A 24,584-nucleotide genomic window follows, 5' to 3' on the forward strand; every position below is an offset into this window, starting at 1 on the left:
GTATAATGTTGATTCTTTATTCATCTGAAAGAGGCGCAACTGTGCAAAATGCTAGTGGTGAACACAGCTAACTCGCTTGCCCACGGGATCGCAACACAATGGGGGAGGCTGGGATCTAAGCTGGGAGCATCAGAGAGGAAGCTGTGGTTCCACAGGAAAACAAAACAAAACAAAAAAGCACAAAGCTACCACGTTGTTACCAAATATCTCTGGTTAACTTGTTTGGTGACAAATCCCTATGGGCACCTGGGAGAATAATTCTCAGCGGAGCGGCTCTCCGCTCTCCTCTGCATGGAGGTGTAGGAGGGTAGGACTTGCCGGGATGGATGAGACCCGGGGCTCATCCAGCACAGGGTCCTGTCTCGGACAGTGGCCGGCACCAGCTGCTTCAGAGGAAGGTGCAATACCTTTTAAAAGTGTGAGTGTATGTTGGTGCTTTGGGGATGTGTGTTTGTGAGACTGTGTCTGTCTGCCTCAGTGTAGGAACCCACCGCCACAGCAGGCCCAGCTCTCTAAGATGAGAGGTTCTCCCTCCACCAAACCCCCTTTTGCTGGGTATTCAACTCTCCCTCCCTTGTTCTCACCTAATGATCAGGGCCCAAGCTGGCTTCCATTGAAGCCAAGAGGACATTTGCCATTGATTTCGACAGGGGTAAGATGAGGCCTTTTTGCTTCCTTGCTGCCGTGATCAGGGTCAGTCTATGAGTTTGCTTTATCATGAGCACCTACAACTTCCAGTCATGCGCTAGGTGCTGTACAAACAGAACAAAAAGATAGTCCCTGCTCCAACCAGCTTACGATTTAAGTACAAGATACAGCCTACCACACTGTCCAGGCACTTCCATTGCTGCGCGCGCGCACACACACACACACACACACACACACACACAACCTGTAGTCATTTTTGCATTGGAAAATTTCCCTATAAGCAAAGGTTTCACTAATAAACACAACTGCAACGTGCATGTCATGATACATTGAACCAGCTGGGACTTTGATCCTACCAGTTTCAAATTCACTGTACACATGGATTCATGGATACACCAGTGAAAATGTGTCATCCTCTGCTGAGCCCACCATTTACCAAGGGTGAGACCCTGGCCCCATCGAAGTGAACTGGAATCTTGTTCACTTGTGAATATTGACAGCCAAACTAGCAATCCCTGAAAAACTGGTCACATAGTGGAAGTGACAGAAATGTATCCCCAGCCAGGTCTCTTTACCCTTGATCATGTATCACCATTTATATAACACCATGCATGTGTGTGGTGCTTTATGCAGTCTCTGCTGTAGGGCGTTTGCAGCCTAAGTTTAGACATGTCATCACCAGTGAAAATAACTGGCTGAAATTGGGTGTTAGGGGCACATAAATAAGGTTATATGGTTGCTTGGCTTTTCCCCACATTGATTCTCTGCCATTAGGAATCCTGTCCCAGCTCTCATCAAATACTTGGGTGAGTCATGGACTGTTCCCACAGTGTTCATTTAAAAGAAATACAGAGAACAAACAAAGCTAAATAATGACAAAGTTCATATGGGGCTTGAGAGGACTGAAAAGGGTTCAGACGAGAGGCACTTCCTTAACATGAGAGCTACCTCTAGAGGTGCGCTGGAATCAGTGCAACTCCTGGCACCACTGAGCCTAGCCAGACTAACCAACTTCATCACAGTCTGCAGCAGGCCATCTGAACAAATGCCCTGGATGATTTCTGAGGCAGTGCAGCCGCCAAATAACAACCTTATGAAATATTTAGTTTAATCACCAGTGCTTCTAGGGTGAGATGATCTGACGTGTCGGCTAACGGCTGTTACTGCAGAACTGGCGCTGCACCTTAAGCTATAAACATAAAACAAAACGAAATATGCAGCAGCCCACTTGAGACCTTACCCCGTGTGATGGGGCCTTTAGAGTGCTCCGATCATACAAAGATTCCTGACTCCGCCCCCTGTGCTGCAACCACTAGAAAACACTCCCTTTGCATCATCAGAGCACACTGGGCCAGGGAGGAAAAGAGCCACCTTTACAGGCGTATTGCATCCAAACCCGTGTGATAGAAAGCCAGATCCTGGGTGAAGCTGCAATGGCATTTCACATACAGCCCAGTTCCTTATGCAATGCGTTTGCCCTGTGAAATAAGTCACTGTCAGGTATTTAGTCCCATCTCCCTCTAACCCCCAAATGACTACCGGGGATCGCTCTCTTTGCCTGTCGGCTCATGGAAAGCAAGGGGGGTATAGTCACTCTTACGCATGCATGAAGAAACATGTATCTTTTAAGCAAATGGGGGACTGCCAATGGCTTGAGCTATCACCCACTTCTGTCCAGCAATGGACATTCATTCCCACATCCTGCCAGAGCAAAAGTGTGCTTTCCCTGAGCTGCGGAGTACAGGAATCAGGAGTTTAGGGACTCAGACATGGAGTTTAGCAGGCTACTTCTAATCTAACGGGACTGATAGTTCCTCAAAGTCATTGCCCTTGGATGGAGCAGTTAAAAGGCTGATCTGAATGGAGACTGTGGCTCTTAGTATTTTTCCAGATGACACAAGTGTCCATATCGCAGACATCACTGTTGCTGCTAGCTACTGCCCTGGTTGGCCTGAAAGGTCAAGGATCAAATGGGTCACAGGGACTGGATTCCCCTCGCCCTCTTAGAAGGGAAGCCCACTAGCACCCACCTAGGGCTCTGTCCAGGCATTGTGCATGGGAAGTTTCCAGTCTCTAGGGTCATCAGGCTGGCACTGCTCAGGAGCAGGGAGGTGGAGAATTCCAGTGCTGAGCCGAGGGGTCCTGTCTGCTGTGGGTGCAGGCACATATCTCCTATTGATTATATCCTCTGCTAATGGGTGATCCAGGCCTAGTGACCAAAGGTGGAATAGCACAAGGAGTCTGGAGCAGGGGCCACCTTTATTAAATAATTTGGCAGGTTTTGATGATCTGAAGTGCATTTTAAAATATTTCAATTCCTTTTGCCGGTCCCCTTGTTTGCCGAGGGCCAGGCTTTCTTGGCAGGATGGGGAGCTTCACCTAATCAGCAGGAAGGATGCTGATGGGCCCACGCTAACACAGTGATGTACCGTCTTTAACCCTGGCAGAGTCATCCACTTGCTTGGCTTGGACGATCATTCCTAGTGCCGCTTGCCTTTGTTTTGACTTGCATTCGGTTCCAAGCTAGGGAGATCAGAAAGATACACCTCTGAACACCAGGCGACTCCAGGCAGCAGACGCCATTGCTCTGATTATGATTGCCTTACATAAGATTGGGAGTTTGGAAAAAAACAATCTAGCTAAGAGCTTCGTCCAGGGAAGCTCCTCTCTCTGCATCCTCTCTGTCCCAGGAATCTGACAGTGCCCCCTCACCAGGGGTTTTCAGGGCATAGCCACCCTGAACAGTTTGCTCTCTCCTCTTTGAGAGTGGCAAACGCTAGCTGAAGAACTTTTTTGTTAAAAGCTCTTAGGGTGACCCCTGGTGGTCATGCCTCAGAGTAGCTGGCTGGCTGGCTCCTGAACAGAGAGCTTATCTTCGCTAGTGAATTTTCTTTGGATAAAATTGGATTTAACTGGTCCATCTAGGCTATAGGTTTTTTATCCCTGGACTGATATGGTTATATCAGGTTAAGCAGAAGCATGGTGTACTCTAACAGTAACAGCATAGAACCGAGCACCAGGAGAGCTGTACTCCTGGCTCTTCCATAGCCTTACCTTGCTTCTGTGCCCCTTAGTTTCCACTTCTGTAAAATGGGTACAATACATTCCTCACCTCAGAGGGAAGCCCTGAGGCTAAATTCACTGATGTCTATAAAGTTCTTTGAAATCTGTATCTGGGGGAGCGAAAGAAGGATAAAGGACCTGCTGGTCCAAAAGCCCCTCCCTTAGCATGTAGAGAAAAGATCCCATCATCATAGATATTTAGATGGAGCCAAACAAGTAGCACACTCTCCTGCCTGTAAGTAGCACTGGGGTTTTACAGGGAGCGCCTACATGATGGCATAGGGTGCAGTAAAGGTTTTACTGGTAGGAGTTTGGGACAACCTTAGTCGTGAGCCATGAAGCTGTGAATTATGCAAGTCACCTGACAGGGTGTCTATAAACCCTTTGTCCTGCTTCACAGTAGCAGGGATTTGGGTTGTGTCACATTAGAGAGAGAAGTTATGAGGATTTTTGAGTTTTAAAAAAACTTTTGTCGTTCCTAGTTTTCATCTCCTTCTGCCGTAAGGTCAAATGACCTCAGTAACATGTACAGGCCCTGGAGCTACAGAAACATGAGGACACATGTTTAAACAGACGTCTCAATGTAGGAAGCTATTTAGGTGGGCTGAATGTTTTTGAGTGCGAGGTCTGCTATTGAGCTTTGCTAGTTACAGATAACACTCCCCCCGCCCCCCAGGAAGCCCCTTTTTCCATAAGGCTAGAGCAGGTGGTTTTATCACATCAGCCTTTAAAAGTCACTGGTCCAGCACGGAACAGGGGGTGCTTGTGGGGGCAGGGGGAGGGGAGTTTCAATATTTGGTTGGGAAGGAAATTTTTCTTTGGTATCAGAAGTGCAGCTATCTGAAATGGGATGTCAGAAGCAGCACTAGCAGAGATGAAGCAGAGGGCAGATGAGACGGCAAAACAAATAGAACTTATCTAATGGCTGCAGAAATATCGTACAAGCATTTGTCCCATAAATATCATTATCACGCCAGTAACATAAAACACACACACACACACACACACCCCTTTACCTACCTACCTCTGAATTCAGCCTTGAGTAAATTTAATCATCTAATTTTATCAAACAGCCAGGAAGCAAATCATTTGAACTAACAGTCACACCACTCCCACTCTTCACATCGATCACTCTTGAACAGCATTGTTGGATCACTCAGTTACTACCAGGCGTTTCACTACTCAGGGGCCAATAGAACGAAGAAAAGATAAGCAGGGAGCTTCATGTTAGTAAAAACACCACCTGTGCACTGGGCTATTCACACGGTTAGTAGTAGTCTTGTCTGCTATGAAGTTGTGCTCTGCATCCTAGTGGATAAAAAGAGCAGCTGCTTATTTCAATGAAGACAGGAATAGGTGAAACTGAGAGAGACGCACAGTACTATCTGTTCAGGGAAGCCCCCCACAGAACAGGAAACATGCAGTAATAAAGAGATTATTTATTAGCTCAGAGAAGCAGCTCTGCTCCGCTGTGGATATACAGCTAGATTGTGTCGAGGGTTTCTGGGGATAAATGGATCTTAAGGCCAGAAGGGACCATTCCAATCATCTCATGCGGCCAATGACAGAAAACAGATCAGAGAATTCACCCGGTGATTCCTGCATCCAGCCCACAACTTCTGGGGGGAGCTAGAGTGCATCTTTCAGCTCTGGATTTAAAGATGCCACATGATGGAGAATCCACCATATACCCTAGAAAAGTTGTTCCAATGATTAATTACCCTCAGGGTTAAAAATAGGCTCCTTTTACAGGCCCCAAGGTGGTAAGAGGCTCTGTGTGGCATAGGAGTCCATCAGCGTAATGGCCCTTCCAAGATTGGGTCCATACTTGGTTAGGCGGCCTAGTGAGGTCATCAGAGCCTTGGAAATGTTTGAGGGGTAAAGGGAAGGTGATCTTTGGGGCTCCCTTGCCTTACTCATCTTTGGAGCTCTCCAGTCCTCTTTCTGATCTGCTGCTGTAATCACAAGCGTGGTGACTTTAGGAGACCCAGCAAAGTGAGTACAAAGGAGAAAGGACGAGAGAAGCTCACATACTTTCATAGAATTAAACCTCATTAGCAAAGGGGTTTGCAAACTGAAGCAACAAACAAATTCTTCTGTTGCAATTGGACTTTTACTAAAACACTTTATTTAACATTTGAAATGCCAACAGAACGAGAGAAGGTCAAGCTTTTCCTTGGTTCTTTTGGAAACAGCAAAGCTATCCCGCACATGGGAACACAGGATTTATAGGCTGCATTCAAGAGCCAAGGGAGAGACAAATAAAAATCCTTTGGTCAAGATGAGAAAATATAAAATCAACATCCTGGGAAGTTTAAATCCCAGGATTCCATCTGTACATGGCCTGGGGGTGCTCTCCAGTGTAGTGCCTGGTTTAATGGGGAGATAAACGTCCATTCTTATAACAACGAAAGAGACCTGCCAACAATGACAGACCAAAATTAACTGCAGCTTTGACCCTTTTGAAACAAAAGCTCAGCTGCACTATGTACAATCACGCTGCTTGATCTGACAGCATGCAGTCATTTCACCTCCAGCTCACCAGCTCCCAGTGCAAGGCAGGCTCAGGTCACAAGGGAACTGACTTTTGGCAGTCTTGGATCTAGGCCCTAGTGAAATTTTGCTCACATTGCACCATGGAACCATCAGACAATTTGACACAGGGTTGTCCCTGTTTCTCAGCTGAGACCTCAGGACTAGATAGCAGGGGTGCGGCAGATCAGGACTGAAATCCATTCATAAAGCTGGTGGGGGAGAGGGCTTCATTTTAGGAATGAGGTGCATTGGTAGGGGAGCCCCACCCAAACTGGCAGATCAGGGGAGGGCTGCAGTTCAGGATGGCGGTATGCTAAGAGAGCTGTGTGAGAGCCCAGATTTGACCAGCAGGGGGTGCTGCTGGTCACAGGAGAGGTAAAGCCGAGCCATGGCCCAGGACTGGAAGCTGTAGGCCTGCACTGACATATGCTAGCAGAGCTCTGCAGACCAAGCTTGCTCAGTTCCTGGCTCAGGCCTGAGAGAAGCAAATGCTTCTGCTTTCATTAGCCTTATACACAAACTTCCTTGGAAACCACGCCCAGAACATGGAATCCAGGGAGGGTTGGTCAGCGGGCCACTTTCCCAGCAACGCCAGAGCCTCATTAGTCCTCAACAGAACGCATTTGTAAGGGGCACCCTCACGCCAGCCCTCTCTCCCGTTGGGACCCAACTCCTCCCCCCCCCCCCTCCCCGCCTGAATCTGGTGAATGCAGAGAGCCAAAACGCAGCCAAGCAGCAATTATTCTGAACAGCAGGTGCCAGGCAGAGCAAACCCTGCTCCTCCGGGCCCTGCTGAGCTCTGACTGCACCCCTCTAATCTTATGAGGTGTTTGGCTACTTAAACGCCTCTTGCCCACGTCTTGGCAGTAAACGGTTGAAAGGTGTGTGAGGAGCTAGGAAAACACCCGGATTTATTCCCCGCAGCTGTGGGAGGCCGGGCCCTTCACCACTCACAAAGGCACTGTTCTAATGCTGCCATGCCATAATGGTTGGCCAGCTCCTTGCCCTGCTGTAAGACGATCACCTCTCTGCATTGCTGGTTGGCTCTGGCCAGCTCCAGCAACACACCCTGCAATGCCGTAACGAGTTCAAAGTCCACTGAGACTGGGGTAACTTGGCCCAATAACCGCAAGAGGTCGTCTAGCCAACGTGACCGGAGAACTGTTTGGGGCAGCCAGGGAAAGAGCGGCACACAGCTGGCAAAGGCCTGCATCCCCAGGAACCACAGCTCACTGAGGTCCGCCCAGGCTGCCTCATAGGCTGGTGACACAGCCACGACCAGGCACTGGCTGGCGGGATCCACCCGGGCAGTGTGGGCCTGAGAAAGGAAACAGATAGCAGCTTCGAAGAAGTTCTTGGCTGGTGGCGTTCCCTGGAGACCTGAAAAAATGGGAAATGAATTAATTCACCAGGCCGGCCTTGGCAGGCTCCCAGGAGTCAGCTTGCTGCAGGGCTTTCTTCAGCAGGTGAAGAATAGGTGACAGGGGAGTTCCTTAATCCATGTCTTTCCAGCACGCCACAAGCGTACCCCATGTTCTTTGCTCCACGAGGTTTTGGTTTGTTCACTCAACACACCTTTCCAGTAACAGGGCTCCTGACCCCAAACTGGGCAGGTCACCCCTGCTGTGCAATCTCCCCCAAACCCAGTCCCATCCTATTGACAACAAAAATGCTCAGCTTCGTCACCAGGATCACTTCTTACCTGGAGAAGTGTCAAGGATCCTGGCCATCATCAAGCCCAGCGTGGTAACGTTGGCTGCTAGAACAAGGCGATCTCTCCGGGGCAGCAGAGCAGGGAGAGACTTCAGCAGCGCATCCATCAAGGAGGAAAAGCATCGGTCTCGCCTAGAGAGAAAACCAACTCAGAGAGACGTGCGCTGAGTAGGGCCAGAAGTACCCAGAGGTGCCAGGCTTAACCCCGAGGCAGGGAAGTAACACTGTCATAGTGGGAAAGTCCCCATCCTAAACCCTGGAGTCGTGGGCAAACTGGATGCATGTTTTACAGCAAAGCTGGTGTCAGAAAGTGGCTGCAATCAGGACTCCGGAGGGTGGCGACAACTCTTTCTCTCAGTGATGTCCCAAACGATCACACTCCTGTTACAGGTCAAAAGGCAATTTCTCTCCATCCTGGCACCACAAACTGCACCTGGGACCCGAAGTGCCATCAGAGCTCTTTCTACTCAGAAATACCCTGATCCTTGTCAGTGATGTGTAAGGAAGAACAGACTCTGGCTTGCTCCCAGTGGCTGGGTCTGGTCTGCAGGGCTAACACGAGCCCACGCCTGTTGATGGCTGTTCTGATTCACACATGCAGAATGTAGAAACCTGAGTAATGAGGCACCCTTCTAAAAAATCCCTTTTGGACCAGATCTGCATTTTGAGGACCCAACTCCTGCCCAGAAGGGCTGGATTCAGCTTTCTCTAATGCAGCTCAAAGCACTGGGCGGTGTAAGGGAAATCCTAGCTCTACCACCATGCCTCCAGCCCGATCTGAGAGGGCAATTCAGTGCCATGGCACATGCAGTTCTGGCCTCTCTTCTGAGCCTGCCAGCGGGGAGCCAATTAGTGACATGTTGGCAACTAGCCTGAAACCCACCAAACTCCTCTCTCCTGGCACCTTCGTTCTTCTTACTAAAGACCTTAAAGCAAGCGGATTCCTGCAGTTCCGGGTTTGTTACCTGACCAAGTCTGGAGCAGTCACCACAAGGTTAAGGAAAACTCCACAGGTGGTTTGCAAACTGATTTCTGTGCTGTCTGGAGGAGCAGAGATCTGGGGGTCAGAGGCCAACAACACCCACTGGTGCAGGAAATATTGACACAGCAATGCTGGAGCCCCCTCTGAGATAAGGATTTCCCGAGGTCGGTCCTCTGCCGTCAAATGGCACAAACCAGGTAGCAGAAATCTGGAGAGGGGACGGGGCGGGAAATACGGCAAAGGAGATGTAGTTAGCTGGTTACAGGCTGACATTTCAATCTGGTAAAAAGGAGTGCATGGGAGAATGGAACATAGGAATTATCAGACTGGATCAGACTGGATCAACCCACAGGCTATCTACTCCAGTGTCCTGTCTCCAACGGGATGCTTCAGAGTAACATGCAAGAAACCTCACAGCAGGCAGATGTGGGAAATCTGCTCCTAGGAAGGTCTTACCCTAACATCTAACAGCTAAGCTCTGGTGCAGGAGGTTCTGTAAGCCTTCCAGAACTCTTTGTTGTATTAACCGTTACCACTCTGGCTAGTCTCATTATCAGCATAATCAATCAATCAATCCTGGATTCTTACAAAGGGAGTTCCAACTGCCTCTTGAACAGCAAACGAGGAATCCATGTATACCGCTGAACTACAGTCAAGCTGTGAAACACAAGGCTAGAAGCCTGGTGTGTGCACTGCGCTGCCGTCCAGGAGACCACGGTTCAACTCCCTGTCCTGCCCCTAGCAATCACAGATTGGCTAGAAGTACTGTCGAGTTCACGGCATTCTGCCAGAACACAGCAGAAGGTCCCCATCCCCGTGTGCGAGCTGAGCTCCGAGTGCTAGGATCACACTGGTAGAATTATTCAGCTCAGAAAGAAAAGGTGCTTTGAGGCTACAGTGGCATGCTCTGTACAAACCCTACGACTGAAGGAGTGGGGTTAACAAGAGTGAAAAATACAAAATTTGATCAGGCCCCTATGCTGTCAACAAGGGGACACTTGATATGAATGGCTGGTAAGTTTAGAACGGAATGCTAGTTCCCACTGAATGTAGTCAACTCGGGGAACACTATGTTGCAGGAGGGGATGAAATCAAATATTGTGGCAGGACTCCTAAAAACACATGAATGATGATCTACTGCAGTTCTGCTAAGACAAGAAGTGTCAGCTGTCATGCTCCAAGACACTGGCTGTTACCATGGGGCTCAAGAAGGGATTTCTCTAGCCACCTCATGCAGAGTTGCACAAGTACGTAGATGTATTATGGGTTTTTTCCTTCCTCAGGAAGGCTGTGGGCTGCTGCTGGAAGCAAGATACAGACTCGATGGCCCCCCAGTCTGATGTAATATATGTTTCTGTGCCAAGATGTAGGAGTAACTCAGGCAGTAGCATAACTGTGTCTATCCTGTGCTTGAGATACTCACCTTAGAGCGTCTCTGGGCCACACAGAGCCCTGAGGGCTATCCAGTCCAGCTAGCTCTGCCGCATGCTGGGATGGGCTCCTGGCTTTGTCCCCCTCTTGGAAAAGCGTCTTTGCGTAATGAATGAGGAAAGGCAGGAGGTCGCAGATTTCCTGCTTGAGGGAGGAGGTCTCTTCAGCCAGCCAGGCGCCGAGGATTCGAACAGAGGCAAATATGAAAGGATCCTTCAACTTCTCCTCTCCCACCTACCCAGAGAAGAAAACAGGCATGAGATGACGCAGCAGAGGAGAGGTCTCAGAGCAGAGGCTTTTCCTCATTTCAGCCTCCCCTATGAAGTGGGGTCAAAGGCAGGAAACCCTGGATGGCCCTTCCCCTCAGCACTGAGCAGTTTGTAAAGGCAGGAAAACACTGCAGGAAAAGCTGGGCTCTGCAGCTCACTCCAGTGAGGTAAACTGATAAATGCACTCCAGTGGGACATTCGTCCTTTCAGTGTTAAGTCTTGACACTCCCCCGAAAGCTAGTGAACTGGGCCACCTAGCCCTTCAGCTACACAGGGAATGAAAATTACACTGGTCCCAGGTCCAGGACTTGCTGTATTCAGTCCTGGACCACAGCTGAGTCAGCACTGCTTGACCAATGGACCAGGGACAGGTTTCCAACCTCCTGGGATTTCTGATGCTAGAAAGCATTGATTCCTGATTCTGGCTGGTCTCTAGAGAGCATCTGACAAATATCTTTTTTCCTTTGCAGGGAAAATGGTGTCACCAACATGAGGATAATCACAGTGTTCATGATTCTGAACGTCTCGTGACCAGTCAGATCTGAAAACATCTTGAGAAGACCAGTACAGATGTTTCTGGAATCAGTGAGAACTGTTCCAAGCATCTGGGTGATGGGAACAGGGAGCAGAAAGGAGCACCTGGGGAGGGGATTGTGTCAGTCTGCGGATACAGCTGTTAAAACTACACAGAAGAAAGAAACGCATAGAGGCCAAAGCAATCTCTCCCTGACTTCCATGGAAACAGGCATGGGCCGGTGTGCATTTGGGATCTCCCAAAACCCAGCAACTGCGAGATCTCCCAGTGACTGACCCCACAAGGCAGGCATCATGCCAGGGAGGGGGCTATTTCCACTCATAGCTTTACCTGTCTCAGGTAGTGTATTACAGCCCCAAACGCCTCCTCCATGATCCTCACTAGTTGCATTTTCTGCGTCTCCCTCAGCCGTGGTTTCTCTTCTTTCATGCACTCCAGGATCCCCAGCTCAATAAGGGTGTAGCAGCCTGTTACCACCTCCTGCTTCCCATCCACATCTGCCGGGTCCAGCTCCTCCAGGGACAGACGGACCTCCACACAAGCCAGGTTCACCAGCAGGGCCAGGAACTTGCTCCCGGCCCTCTCCGTTGGGATCCATTCTGAGCCACAGGCCTGTGTGAGGCAGGCAGCAAGCTTCAGTGCAGGGTCTCGCTGGGACTGGCTCAGTTTGCTGCTCAGGATGCTAACCAGGCCTCTGTAAAGGTTGCAGAGGCACTCGGAACCCTGTCGGTCCCGGGTGAGCAGTAGCGTTGGAGATACAAAGTGAGGCAGAACATCACACAGCTGGAATTTGGTCATGTCTTCAGCCTGGTGGAATTCCTCACTGAGCTTGCTCAGCACAGCCATGAGGTCAGGGGTGGCTCTCTGCCAGCACTTAGTCTCTGCTGTGGCTAGAAGCCCCAGGAGCAGCTCAAGGGCGTGGTCACAGCCGTAACTGTGATTCACATAAGCCTGGCACAGAGCTGACACGGTTCCCTGGGACACCAACTCTTTGGGGCCCCTGGGAGTGCCCATGACAGCGCCCAGACACTGGTAGACATCATCGATCATGAAGCTCACGGACATATCGTCTGGATCAGATGGGGAAGCCAGGATGTTGTTGAAGGTCGGGATTTTGTTAAGGATCTGGGAATGGCTGGCTAACTCCGGATCAGTGCAGAAACATGCCAGCAGGGTGAGGCCAAGTCCTTGGAACATGTGCTGTGGACAGCCAGCTGGGGGCTCCCTGGATGCAAGAAGCCGGTTTGGGAACGTGAATCCAACTGCATCAAAGATCCGGCGACGGGTTCTGGAGTCGATGTCTCCCGCTCTGACCGCTTTGGTCACCTGCCAGACAAACCAGGGATCTGTGAGCAGCACAAGCACCTGGGCAGAGGTCTTGCTAGGAGCTCTTTTTACATGGCGGAGTAGTTCACAAGAGGCCCGAGGAACCCATTCATTTATACAGTGAAGTGGACCCCCAACCATCCAGCTGCCCCCAGATCTGCACAGCAGCCTGGGCACCTGGACAAAGGTACAGCTGTGAACACTCACAGCATCTTGCAGCTGAGCATCTCAGAGTGCTCTGCTAACACCAATTAACTCTCACAACTACCCCATGGGGACGTGTTTTACCTCCATTTTACTAACAGGAAGGTCAAGGCATAGAGATTTGGAGGAACTTGCCCAAAGTCTCATTGCATGTCAGTGGCAGAACTGGAAATAGAACCCAGGAATTCTGACTCCCAGTCCCCTGCACTAACAATTCTCCCTGCAGGGACACCTAACCGATGGTGGCTGTTCCTACGTTTATTTTGGAAGTGGTTGCACTCTATTGTGCCAGCCGGAAATGGACTCTTACCAAGAGCAGGGCTGCAAACTGCTCACTGTCATGTTTTGCGTCTCTGAGCACACACAGGCACCGCTCCAGCGTTACATTCCTTGTGCTTTCACTGGCCTCGGAAGCAGCTCCTGAATGGGAAGTCATGATGCCAAGTCCACCTGTGAACACAGAAAGGCAGCGTTTACCAGACCAGAAAGCACTGGGATGGGACGGGGCTGCCAGTCCCAATGGAGAAATCCGGTATGATGGAGAGACGCTCTAAGTAAGAAGAACAGTCAGAAGGGAACGTGACAGAGATGTTTAAGATCACTGAGAACTAATCAGAGCCCCGTCATCACCCTGCCCCATAATCAGAGAACAATTAAATTAATAACCAAAAAGATCTAAAAGAAAAAGAAAATGTTCCTGCCCATGTGCTCAGCCTGTAGAATTCCCCACCGCAGATAGTCAGCATCTCAAATACAGTGGCTGGATTTTAAAAGGAGCTGGGTTATTTTATGGCCCATAATAAAATCTGTAGTTATGTAAGCTACCATAAGAGTAATCAAACATCAGGCTTCAGGGCATAAGCTGATGAATGTAGGAATCAGGAAGGAATCTGCATCATGGTAAAATTGGCCAGGTGTCATGGTTGTTACTTTGTGCATTTATTTGAAGAATCAAATATTAATCACTGCCAGATCAATGGACTGATTTGGACTACACGGTCTAGTCTTATTTAAATAAAGAGAGACGAAATTATTAAAAACCATTTCAAACTAAGGGATGCCAACTCTTGATCATTTCGAGTCAAATTTATTTCTAGTTTAAATTGTAGGGTAGCGCCTTTCTCAAATGTGTATTCCACGCAGGCTGCTGGCAGCTTTCTTTTGTTTGGATAATTACATACCAGCAAGCTTCCTTAATTCTAGCACGTATTCATGTGGCTGGGCTCAAGAATCTATCATCAGTATTTCCATTACAAACCACAGTTTCAGAGAAGTTTATTATTCGGCTATAAACATTTGTTCCAGCGTCAAACATGGTACAGTGCGTACAAATCCACCCATGAAAAAAGCTTTTAAACCAACTTTGGTTTAAAGTGTTGAGGCTATTTTAAAATTACAGAAGCACTAGACAAATAGAAAACAAGAGTGTGGACATTTTGTATGTGTGCTTCCACTGCTCAACAACAAAGTTTGTTTTTTCACAAGGATATTTTGCAGAGTTGGATTCTTTTTAGCATTTCACATCAAAACAGCCACGATATTTGGGGGATGAATTCTGTAATTGTACCCTAGTCACTCTGCATAAAGCTTTTTAAATAGCCATTTGGTATTATGGTGCCACAATAGGTAAATACAGCACATACTAACATGAATGTGTATTTGCATATTACAGATATGCTTCCTGAGTCATAAATCTGCCTATTAGACTAAATGAAGGAGTCCTGAAACTACAAATTACTGGAAGCCCGACTATATTACAGTGTGGGGATGGGTGAGAGCAGGCTAGTTTTAGCAGTTACATTTCCAGAGCTCCTCTCCTTCTGGAACAATGCACATCACTTTATAAACTATTATATAGACAAGGATCACTCCATGCACCACAGAAATGCAACCACCTCTGGGATGGCAGACAGCCAGCATTTCACAGCGCACAGCAATGCTATAGAACGGTGTCATAGTAGTAGAAGAATCCAAACCAAGGGGGTGACATTGTGAGAAACCATAAAACAATAGCTTGTATTGAAATTAGACCAGCTCTATGGATCTTAATAAGCACAAGCAGCCAGGGCCTCCGCTTAGTGTCCTCCCAGAACAGTGGCACTCCCAGCTGCACAGAGTCCCTTGCCCCATCCAGCAGAGATTCAGAGGGGAAGGCAGTGCAATGACACACCAACACCACGTCTGCAGCCCCCGGATCTCCTGCACCCTGCAAGTTTGGGCATCATGACCAAGGGCTTTATGCATTGCCATGTGGCGGCATTTCCCAGGGCACTATTAGTGGGCTTCTGGGAGTCAGTCGCCCTGTCAGTCGCACGATCCCCAAAGAAACAGTGACCAAGGTTGACTGCCTGGTGAGATGGGCTCCTGTCCTCCCTGGGGGTATCCTGCCTGCCCTCCCCGCCGAACACATCCCCCCATCCAGATGTGCCTGTCAACTCGCTTACATCCATGCCCCCCATTCACCCCACAGGCCCTGGCCACCTCCCCCCCCCCAACAAGGAACCCTGGGCAGCCCCCCCCCCGGGATCTGGTCTCAGAGGGGCTGACTCAGAGGCTCCCTCCACCCCCCCAAAGTTCCCCTCATTCACAGCTATGACAGCCTGACCATGCTGCCCTCACATCAGCCGCCTGCGTCCGGGCCCTCACCTCACCACCTTCAGCCTCTCCCTCCAGCCAATCAGGGAGCCCCACGCCCCCGCTCTAGCCAATCGCGTGCTGGATTGTTAGGCGGCGGGTGTAGCAGCCGCCGCCATGCCGAATATGGGCAGAGTCCGGCGGTAGGACACCCCCGCCGCTCTCCGGAGGCAAGATGATCCCCCGAAGCCCTTCTCTAACCGGGTGGCTCCTACGGGGCAGAGGCGGCCAGGCCACGCTAGATACGCAGAAACCACCGCTCTCTGGCGTAGCCCCGCCTGTTTCCGCTTCCGGGTACCTGGGGGTTGCCTTTCCGGGTCAGAGGTGAACAAGTGCCCGCCCCCCGCCTGCTGCTGAGTGAAGCCGAGAGAAGGCGTCTCGAGCCCGCGCACGCCCAGTTCCTCGGGGCTCTCCCCTGACGACAGGGGCAGCCCCGGCCCCAGGCCCCCATGGAAGCGGGGGTGGAGGCTGCGCGGCCCCCCGGCGAGAGGCCTGAGCCCCCCCTGAGGTGAGGTCGCGGGGGCCGCGTCTGGGGCGCTTGGCCCCGCTGTCGGCGTCCCGCGCGCAGCCCGGGCCCGGCCCCAGCGAGAGAGCCGCCCGTGGAGCTCCCCCGTCATGTGCCCGTGGTAGGTACCTGCTCGTTAGGAGAGCCGCGGTCCCGTGCTCGGCGCTGCGCAGAGCCAGTGGCCGGGAGTTCCGCAGGCAGCAGCTGCTGCGCCCCCTCCCGCCCCCTGGCTGGCGGGTTGGGCTGGGGGCCGTTTCGGTTGGAACTTGGCGGTGGGAGACAGACCGCGTGGCTGCGTTAGCCACCTCAGAGCGGCCTGGGCGCTTCTTGTAATCCGAGCGGAGCCCGAGCCGCTCCTGGGCCGCCTGGGTGCTAGCCGCGGGGAATCGTTGCCAGTCGGGACGCTGAATTTTTTATTTTTTTTAGTCCCTGCCTGAGATTAACTCTTTCCAGGACAGACGACTAGTGTCAGTGTCAACTGATCAGCTCCCCATTACTCTCATCTGGTTCTCCATTTTTTTCAGGAAACGACTTTCTCCTGTACAAATCCAAACTGGCTTTCGCAGTGCTAAGAGTTAGCTGTGCTATCTAGAGCTGCATGCAGGCGAGAGGGGAAAAGAGCAAACGTTTGTTTTGTTTCCCTTCGCAGTTTGGGGTGGGGGAGAAAGCACTGCAAGGGAGATAAATTCAGGCTTATTTGAAGAAGTGTTGTATTTTATTGTGTGTGTGTGTCTGTGTTACTTTATTTTGTACAACAACTTTAGGATGTACTGTTCCTAAATGTTATACGATGGCATAGTGGAAGGATAAAAAGAAATCAAGAGAGATAATAATGGGATAAAGACTTTGTCGGATAAAAGTAGACATAGTAGATATTTTCATTGTTGAACTCCGTGTCTGTGTGACTGCCCAGACAAAGCTCACCTTACAATGTTTTGTAAAGGGGTTTGTTTTATTTTATGCTCTTTCATCGGTTAAGAATAAGTTGCAGTTACAAACTCCCCCTGAAACATAACATTTTAAATATATATGCAAGTGAAATGTATACTTTTAAATGTCATCTAGTCAGTAGGTTTATTAGGTTGTCTGAGTTTTAACTTAAAAAAAAAAAAGTCCTGATTACTGAGACTGTGTCTCATTTCACTGCTGTTACGGATGCTGATCAAACACACCTTATCGCTGTGTACACGAACAGACTGCTACGTAGCTTGCAGACCGGATTATAATACATCTTCATCGATCTAAAGACATTTCAAGTTAACATTGTCCCGTGATCCATGCAGAAAGCTGCAGCAGCAGAAATGGAATGTTTGGTTTTGGGTGTGCTTGGAACACGCAGGACAGAAGTGTTGCAAACTTTCTTAGCTTCCTAATGGTTAAATTCCCTCCCTCCAACTCCCTTTTCCCGTTAGTTACCTTGTGAAATTTTTTTGTTGTCATAGACTATGTTGGCATCAACAAGAATTATTTACTGTCCATATTCTTGTCTGCTGCTATTGGCCAAAATTCTCTCCCTAATTCTATGAATTTCCTTAAGAATATACTTATACTCAACTCTCTGATGATGATAATACTACTGAATCTCATCTGAGGAACTTGAGGTGGCTTGCAGACATAAACTACATGAGCGTCACAATGCCCACATTCTGCCTTGTAAGGTAGATATTTGGTATTAGATCATTAACTTTTCATGTCATTCACATTTCTGAGCAGTATATCTGATAGCTCCTTCCATCGATTTGGACTTTGATAACACATGATGTTATGAAAGGACTTGTGACAGATCTCTTCAGAGCTAGGTAATGTTACATCTGGACTCTTATTCTCAGTCTGAGAATGAGACTAATCAGGGATCAGAAGGAAAACTGGTCAAACTCCAGTTATAACTTTTTTTTGTTTGTTTTGATGCCACCCTCACTCTTGGCACAGATGAGACCTGGAAATTCAAAAAGATTAAACTTCTTGTTTGACCATTAGTGCCACCATCTGTGTCCTTAGAAGCAAAATTAGCTTTTAATTGTTTGTTTTATCAATGCTGCTGAACTTTTGTCTGTTTCTGGCTGGTACCAGCCAGCACAAACAGCCAAATGATGACATTTTGTGCCGCCTGCCTAGCAGATGTTCTGGGCTTATTGGTGTTTGTCTTATCCAAGCAGCTCTGGCTGGGTGTCAGCTGCATGTTGCAGATTTGAAAGGGAAGTTTCCAGAGTGCGCACACAGAATCAAATGGATTATAACGACACTATTGGGGATTTTGCTTTTCATGCTTCAAAGATGTAAGTGATGGTGTCTAAAGGGATTGTGAAGGAAACCAAATTTCCTGACTTACTGCAGTACAAACACAAGAAATGAACTTTTCTGCTACTGTTGGTTTCATTTTAGATCTCATAATACTGGCAGTTACTTCTCTGCAGTTAGTCTGAGTCATGATAGATAAGACTGAACACTCCTTTTTCCCTCTAGCTTCTTTAGCCCTTTCACGTTGTCAGCTTCCTGAAGAACCACCTATATGTTGTTTGGTGCATGATTTCTCTTTCTTGTGTGTGTATAGAGCCCTGGTTCTGCCCACGAAGGCCATGGAGAAGAGGTTGGAAGCCAAGTTCAGCATTAGCTTCTGGATTTTATCAAGACATTGGCTGGGAAGTTTTCACTTGTTCTACATGTGTGCCTGCCTCTGTGCCCTCTCTTCATCTACAGGTGACTGACTATTCAATTCTCTCTCTGAGCTATTTCTGTGCCTCAGTCTAGATTTAGCCCCTTGATTCATTTTAAATGTTTGAAGGGTGGGGTGTGTGAAATCTGTTAATTACCAGCCAGACATCCTAGCTAGTGAAATAGCCAAAAAAAACAACAGCAGCAAAACAGCTGACACACAAGTACCTGTGATGAAGTGGGGTTAACCATGGATTTTCCTAGCAAAGTATGTCTCTAAGCTGTTAGAAAGATAGGCTGACCAACACATTTTATAGTAAAATCACCATTTTACTAACCCTTTCTGCAGCACTATTTTACTACCCTAAGGGCTTGTCTGCAATTAAAATGCTACAGCAACACAGCTGATCCACTGCAGCACTTCGGTGTAGACGCTATCTGTACCAACTGGAAGGGTTTTCCCTTTTGGCATAGGTAATCCAAAGACAGTAAATCAGTTCACTGACCTGAATTTGCTTACAGAATCAAAGCAATGTAAGTTTGGAAGGGACCTCCAGAGGGCATCAGGTCCAACCCACTGTATTAAGGCAGAACCAAAGATACCAAGATCATCTCTGACAGTTGTTTGTCCAGCCTATTCTTAAAAACCTCCAGTGGCAGGTGTTCTACAACTTCTATGGAAGCCTATTCCAGTACTTAACTATCCTTGTAGTTAGAAAGTTTTCCCTATAATCTAACCAAAGGCTCCCTTTCTGCAGATGAAGCCCATTACTATTTGTCCTACTTTCAGTGGACAGGGAGAACAAGATCGCTCTCCTCTTTATAACAGCCCTTAACTTATCTGAAGACTGTGATCAGCTCCCTCATCAGTCTTCTTTTCTCTAGAGTAAACATGCCCAGTTTCTTTAACCTTTCCTCAGAGGTCAGGTTTTCTAAACCTTTTATCATTTTTGTTTCTCTCCTGTGGACTCTCTTCAGTTTGTCTATATCTTTCCTGAAGCGTGGTACCCGTATTGGACACAGTACTCCAGTTGAGGTCTCATCACGTGCCAAGTAGAACAGGACATTTACCTTCCTTGTCCTACATCTAACACTACTGATAATACACCCCAGAATTATATCAGCTTTTTTTGCACCTGCATCACATTGTTGGCTCATGTTCAGTTTGTGAACCGCTATAACGTCCAGAACCTTTTCTGCAGCTCTGCCACCTGTTTTGTAGTTGTGCATTTGATTTTTTTTCCTTCCGAAGTGAAGTATTTTGCACTTAACCTTTATTGAATTTCATTTTGTTGATTTCAGACCAGTTTCTAATTTGTCAAAGTCATTTTGAATACTAATCCTGTCCTCCAAAGTACTTGCAGCCGCTCCCAGCTTGGTGTCATCTGTGAATTGTATAGGCATACTCTCCACTCCATTATCCAAGTCATTAATAAAAATATTGAACAGTATCTGACCTAGGACTGATGCTTGAGGGACCCCATTACATATGCCCTCCCAGTTGATAGTAACCCATTGATAACTACTCTTTGAGTATGGTATTTCAAACAATTGTGCACCAATCTTATAGTAATTTTATCTAGATCATATTTCACTATTCTGCCTATGAGAATGTCATGTGGGACTGTGTCAAAAACCTTGCTGAAATCAAGATACATCACGTCTACAGTTTACCCCCTATTGGTTAGGCCAGTAACCCTGTCAAAGAAGAAAATTAGATTGGTTTGACAGTATTTGTCCTTAACAATACCATGCTGGCTATTCCTTATAACCCTATTATACTTTAGATGTTTACAAATTGATTGTTTAATAGTTGGTTCTAATATCTTTCCAGCTATGGTTAAGGGTTTTTGTTCTTATTTCCTGTTCAGACTTCAGCCTCCCAAAACCCTGAAAATGAAAACTAAATTAGTTACTTGTGCAGGAGGCAGGCAAGGCCAGGGAACACATGTTGTGTTTTCACTCACCGTTAAAAGCCAAGTAAGAGCCCAGTTTAGCCTGACTCCTTCCACCATCCACACAGAAACCTCTAAACTGGGTTTGCAGGTAAGTTCCACTATTCCCAACTGGGGAGGAGGGGGCTAGAGCCTGAGCTTCACTTTAATTCAAGCTGGAACCTGCCCATTTTGCAGAGAGCAGGCCAAGTCACGCATGTGTTGATAGTCCTCCAGGGCCCCTTCCACAGTTCCCCTGAAGGCCAGACACATTCTCCCACAACTGACTTGGAAAGAGTCCTAGGAAGTCTAAGCACAAAGGACCCTGGGATATGCCTCCAGACACCACAGCAAGTGCAGAAACAGTGAAGACACAGTGACATGTAGGGTTGTGCTGGGGGAACACTTGTACCTGGGCTAGGGTAACGGGTGCCAGTCACCTAAGTTAACTGCATTGAGGACACACCCACAGAAACAGCGAGAGCCCCTTCTGCGAGCACAACAGTCTTTCCCAGCCAGAGATGAGATTAGCTGGGCTGAGGGGAATTTAAAAAATCTGTTGAGGAAAGATCAAGGTGTAAGGAAGACCCTGGTGTATTGGCCTTTTATTGTTTTTATCCTTTGCTCTACAAGCTTTGTACCTTTGTACAATGCTTTGTTTTGAAGGCACTGTTTTTGAATCATTTTAATCAACTCCCTGGTCATAGGTCCCTGGAGTGAAAGGGCTGACCAATACCAAATGCAGTTGGGCAGGTGACATTAACACAGTTAGGAAACTGGGGTTGTTGCCTAGAGACCCAGTCCCAGAGTGGGTGGACTGCATAGATCTGCTAGAGTGAGGTGCAGGAAGCCCTAATCTGTCACCTAAGAGGTGCACTTGAGAGGGGCTAAAAGTGATCTAAGGTACAGGTTATCTTGTAACCATGACAGATGTAATTTCTTATGCTGAGGCTATAAATCAACCTCCAACTAGTGGGGGAATGGAGAAAAACTGCAGGGTTTCTTGTCTCTTTCTCTGAAGCAGCTAGTGCTGGCCACTGTCAGAGATAAGATACTGGGCAGATGCACCCCCAGTCTGATCCAGTCTGGCACTTCCTATGTTCCAGTATTCCTCTACTGGTGCCTAGTCTTGCATGGCAATCAGCATAAGAAAACGCAGGAGAGCATTACCAGTAACAGTTTTGCCTGAAAACAGCTGGGTGAATGCAAACATTTCCTATCCTTTCCTCCGCTTTTCCAAATTTGGCAATAATGTTATCACTTGCTGAGTGATGCTATAATGAGGCTTTACTCATTTGCACAACAAAATGGTCACAAAACTCTGTCAATATCAAACTCCAGTAACGGTCCAAAACTTGTTATGCCACAATTTAAATTGGCTGTTTAGGTATAATATGTGCAAGAGACTCTGTCTGAAAAAATCACTGAGATCTTTTGAAATGAACCATAAAAGCTGGCCATCAGCCCTCTCCGTTCAAGACCTATGTTGTCTAAGTGCACTTCAGGAAAAGCTTCAGCTATTAAGTCTTTATTGTAGTTACCATAAAAACACTAAAATTCCATTTTCAGTAGAAATACCAGAGCTTGCTCAAAGATGCCAGTGCATTTGTGTGTCATACAGAGGTGTCATGATAACTTTGTGCTATGGGTAATGAGTCTAATTTCATTTAAAGCTTGTTTTAAATTACCAGCACCTCAGTTTCTTTCCAGGAGCTCCCACAAAAAAGAAAATGGGTTAATGAGAGAGCCTTTTAATAGTACAATTTACTTCATTGGATAATGCGTTTTATATTTTAAAGGACCGGGTGACCTTTTGGGGGAGATACCCAGAAAATATTCTGCAGGACATAATCCTGCATTTGCCACACAAAGCTGGACTAGACAGGATCTAATAGATCACTTCTTTGATTCTATAAACCCCATCTTATAACATGACATGTTGCTTGTGTGCATGAGTTTTGTGAGTCCCATCAAAGATCATGAGAATTGTATAGTTAAAAACCCAGTATATTTCTATATGCCCATTACGCTGCATAGAGTACTGTAAATGCCCTACTTCATAAATGCAAGCTCTTTCCATGAGCTGAGTAAAATATGGTGCAGGTGAATATTAATAGAGCTCTGAAAATTAAACCTCAACCAAATGGAGTTTTAATCTCTGCTTTGTATTTCTACACCTTCCATATGCCAACCAATTAAAAGGAGAAAGGAAATGCTCTATATGCAGTGCCCTGGGGTCATCTATGCTGACGTGATTGCACTGGTGTATCTAAGAGACGTTTATTAGGATTCAGACACGAATTCTTAGAGGAATGTAAAATTTTTTTTTTTAGGGTGATTTGCCAGGGGAGATGTTTTCTCAGGAACTGTTTTTGTTATGTATGTTTGTTTTTAAACACCTACTATTCATTCAGCTTTGGATCAGGCACACACAGGAGACTATGGACAGATACCCATGGATTTTTTCAGTGGGCTTTGGATAAAGCCTTAAATTCCTAAGCACAAATTTTCCCCTACAGAAGTCACAGTGAGCTGGGGATAAGATCATCCCAGGATAGGGACAGGTGAGCAATGTAAAAAGGGGATGTGGTGGAGGGGTATAGTCTTCCAGAGGCAGGGAAAATCCATTGCTGCCCTGCTTTCAATTCACTTTATAGTTCTTTGACTTCATTAGATTGCGTTCTTGGCTTCCAACAGCAAGTATATTTTACACAGTCAAATAAACAAAACCTCAAGACAGGCAAAATTCCTCTTGATATTCACAATGACGGTGTTAGTCTTTAATCTCTGTAGTACAAATCAAAGGACTGAAAGCTTTGCACTCGCAATAAACATGCGAGCACTGAGAATTGTCAATTTCAGATTTTAAATGTGCATCTGATCACCAGCCTCTTCTCCCTCCCCCTGCCCCCATTTAAAAATATGTATTTTTGTGCTCCCACCCTTATAACATGATGAACACTTCAGGTTACAGCAGGGTCATTTCCCGTGCTAGACTCGCATGATGCCCTGTCACTGTGATCACAATCCAAACACTTCAAAGTGTAATGAGGTCATATGTTTCCCCCAGGCAGGCGGCTGGTCTGCTTGCTCTTTGAGAAGGGGCTTTATGATGATAAAGTGTGACAACAATGATGCTGGTTTAAAAGGTACTGTTGTCAACTTAGCCTTCTGTTGCATTTATTCAGTGTTTTATTTAAAAATAGCAATTGGACTCTGCTTTGTTAGAAGAGGGGAGGTGAAGGTTTCTATCTTCTAAATGGAGGGTTAACCCGGAGTTGCTGCCAAAACAGATTTAGAGCAAATTCTGTTGTCTGATGTTTTCCTTCACTAGTTGTGCTGCCCATTTATTTTCAATTTGCATTTGCCGGGTAGACATTAAAAATAAGTTGGAAATAAAACAGCATCTTCATTCCTCCCTGCCTTTGGAGAACAAAATCACCTTTCAGTTGGGTTGTTTTTAGATTAAAGTAACTATTTTGGGGGAATGGACTATTTGTTTGGAGTAACACATCCTTTGAATAAAACATTAACATCTTTAGAGCAGAATTTAACTTCACTTGGTTTGCCTGCAAGTCCCTGTTTAGATTGTGTGGAAGTCATTGTGACCAGACGCTTTCAATGATTGATATTATAACTGCAGAGTTGCTGCATCGTTGCAAAACTGCACGCACCCAATTAACTGGGACAGTTGAGAAAAATATAATATCCTTTATCATTGGAATAAGGCTTGCCAAGGAGACTCTGTGCCTAGCTGCTAGATTTTCATGTAAAAGCAGCAAAGAATCCTGTGGCACCTTATAGACTAACAGACGTTTTGGAGCACTATAAGGTGCCACAGGATTCTTTGCTGCTTTTACAGATCCAGACTAACACGGCTACTCCTCTGAAACTAGATTTTCATGGTGATTTTGCAAGGCTGGGTTACTAGCCCTCTCAGTTAAACTGTAGTTCAGGACAGAGGTACGTTTCAAATTTTAGCACCAAAAAAAAAAAAAAAATCCCCTTCTCACACACTTGAGTAACTTTGGTGGCTGTCCAGTATGTGGAATTTAGGTTTCCCTATACTTGTGGCTTTGAACATGACCCAGGTCAGCAGAAGGCATCAAAGAATTATAGTTAGAACAAAGAAACACATGACACTTCATGTTTG

The 24,584-nt window shown here is 47.1% G+C and overlaps 2 protein-coding genes across 5 annotated transcripts in view; one reads left to right on the top strand and one right to left on the bottom strand.

Annotated features, from left to right (window-relative positions):
- Window positions 1–5,135: 5,135 nt before the first annotated feature.
- On the bottom strand, window positions 5,136–15,619 carry NCDN (neurochondrin). Its single transcript, XM_050932553.1, has 7 exons — window positions 15,353–15,619; window positions 13,017–13,156; window positions 11,507–12,502; window positions 10,365–10,606; window positions 8,925–9,149; window positions 7,949–8,091; window positions 5,136–7,626 (listed from the first exon to the last, which is right to left on the bottom strand). The coding sequence occupies exons 2-7, from the start codon at window positions 13,140–13,142 to the stop codon at window positions 7,190–7,192; spliced, it is 2,169 nt and encodes a 722-aa protein (XP_050788510.1). The 5' UTR covers window positions 13,143–13,156; window positions 15,353–15,619; the 3' UTR covers window positions 5,136–7,189.
- A 74-nt stretch (window positions 15,620–15,693) lies between these two features.
- Window positions 15,694–24,584, top strand: part of KIAA0319L (KIAA0319 like) — a 49,234-nt gene continuing 40,343 nt past the window's right edge. Inside the window, exons 1-2 of one of the 4 annotated variants that reach the window (XM_050932542.1) lie at window positions 15,694–15,848; window positions 18,397–18,542. In XM_050932542.1, the coding sequence (XP_050788499.1) occupies window positions 15,790–15,848; window positions 18,397–18,542 (205 nt within the window). In that variant the 5' untranslated portion in view covers window positions 15,694–15,789. The other 3 variants (XM_050932543.1, XM_050932540.1, XM_050932541.1) reach the window with 3 other exon arrangements.

This window comes from Gopherus flavomarginatus, chromosome 22 (genome assembly GCF_025201925.1).
Source record: "Gopherus flavomarginatus isolate rGopFla2 chromosome 22, rGopFla2.mat.asm, whole genome shotgun sequence".
In the NCBI taxonomy this organism is placed as follows: domain Eukaryota; kingdom Metazoa; phylum Chordata; order Testudines; family Testudinidae; genus Gopherus; species Gopherus flavomarginatus.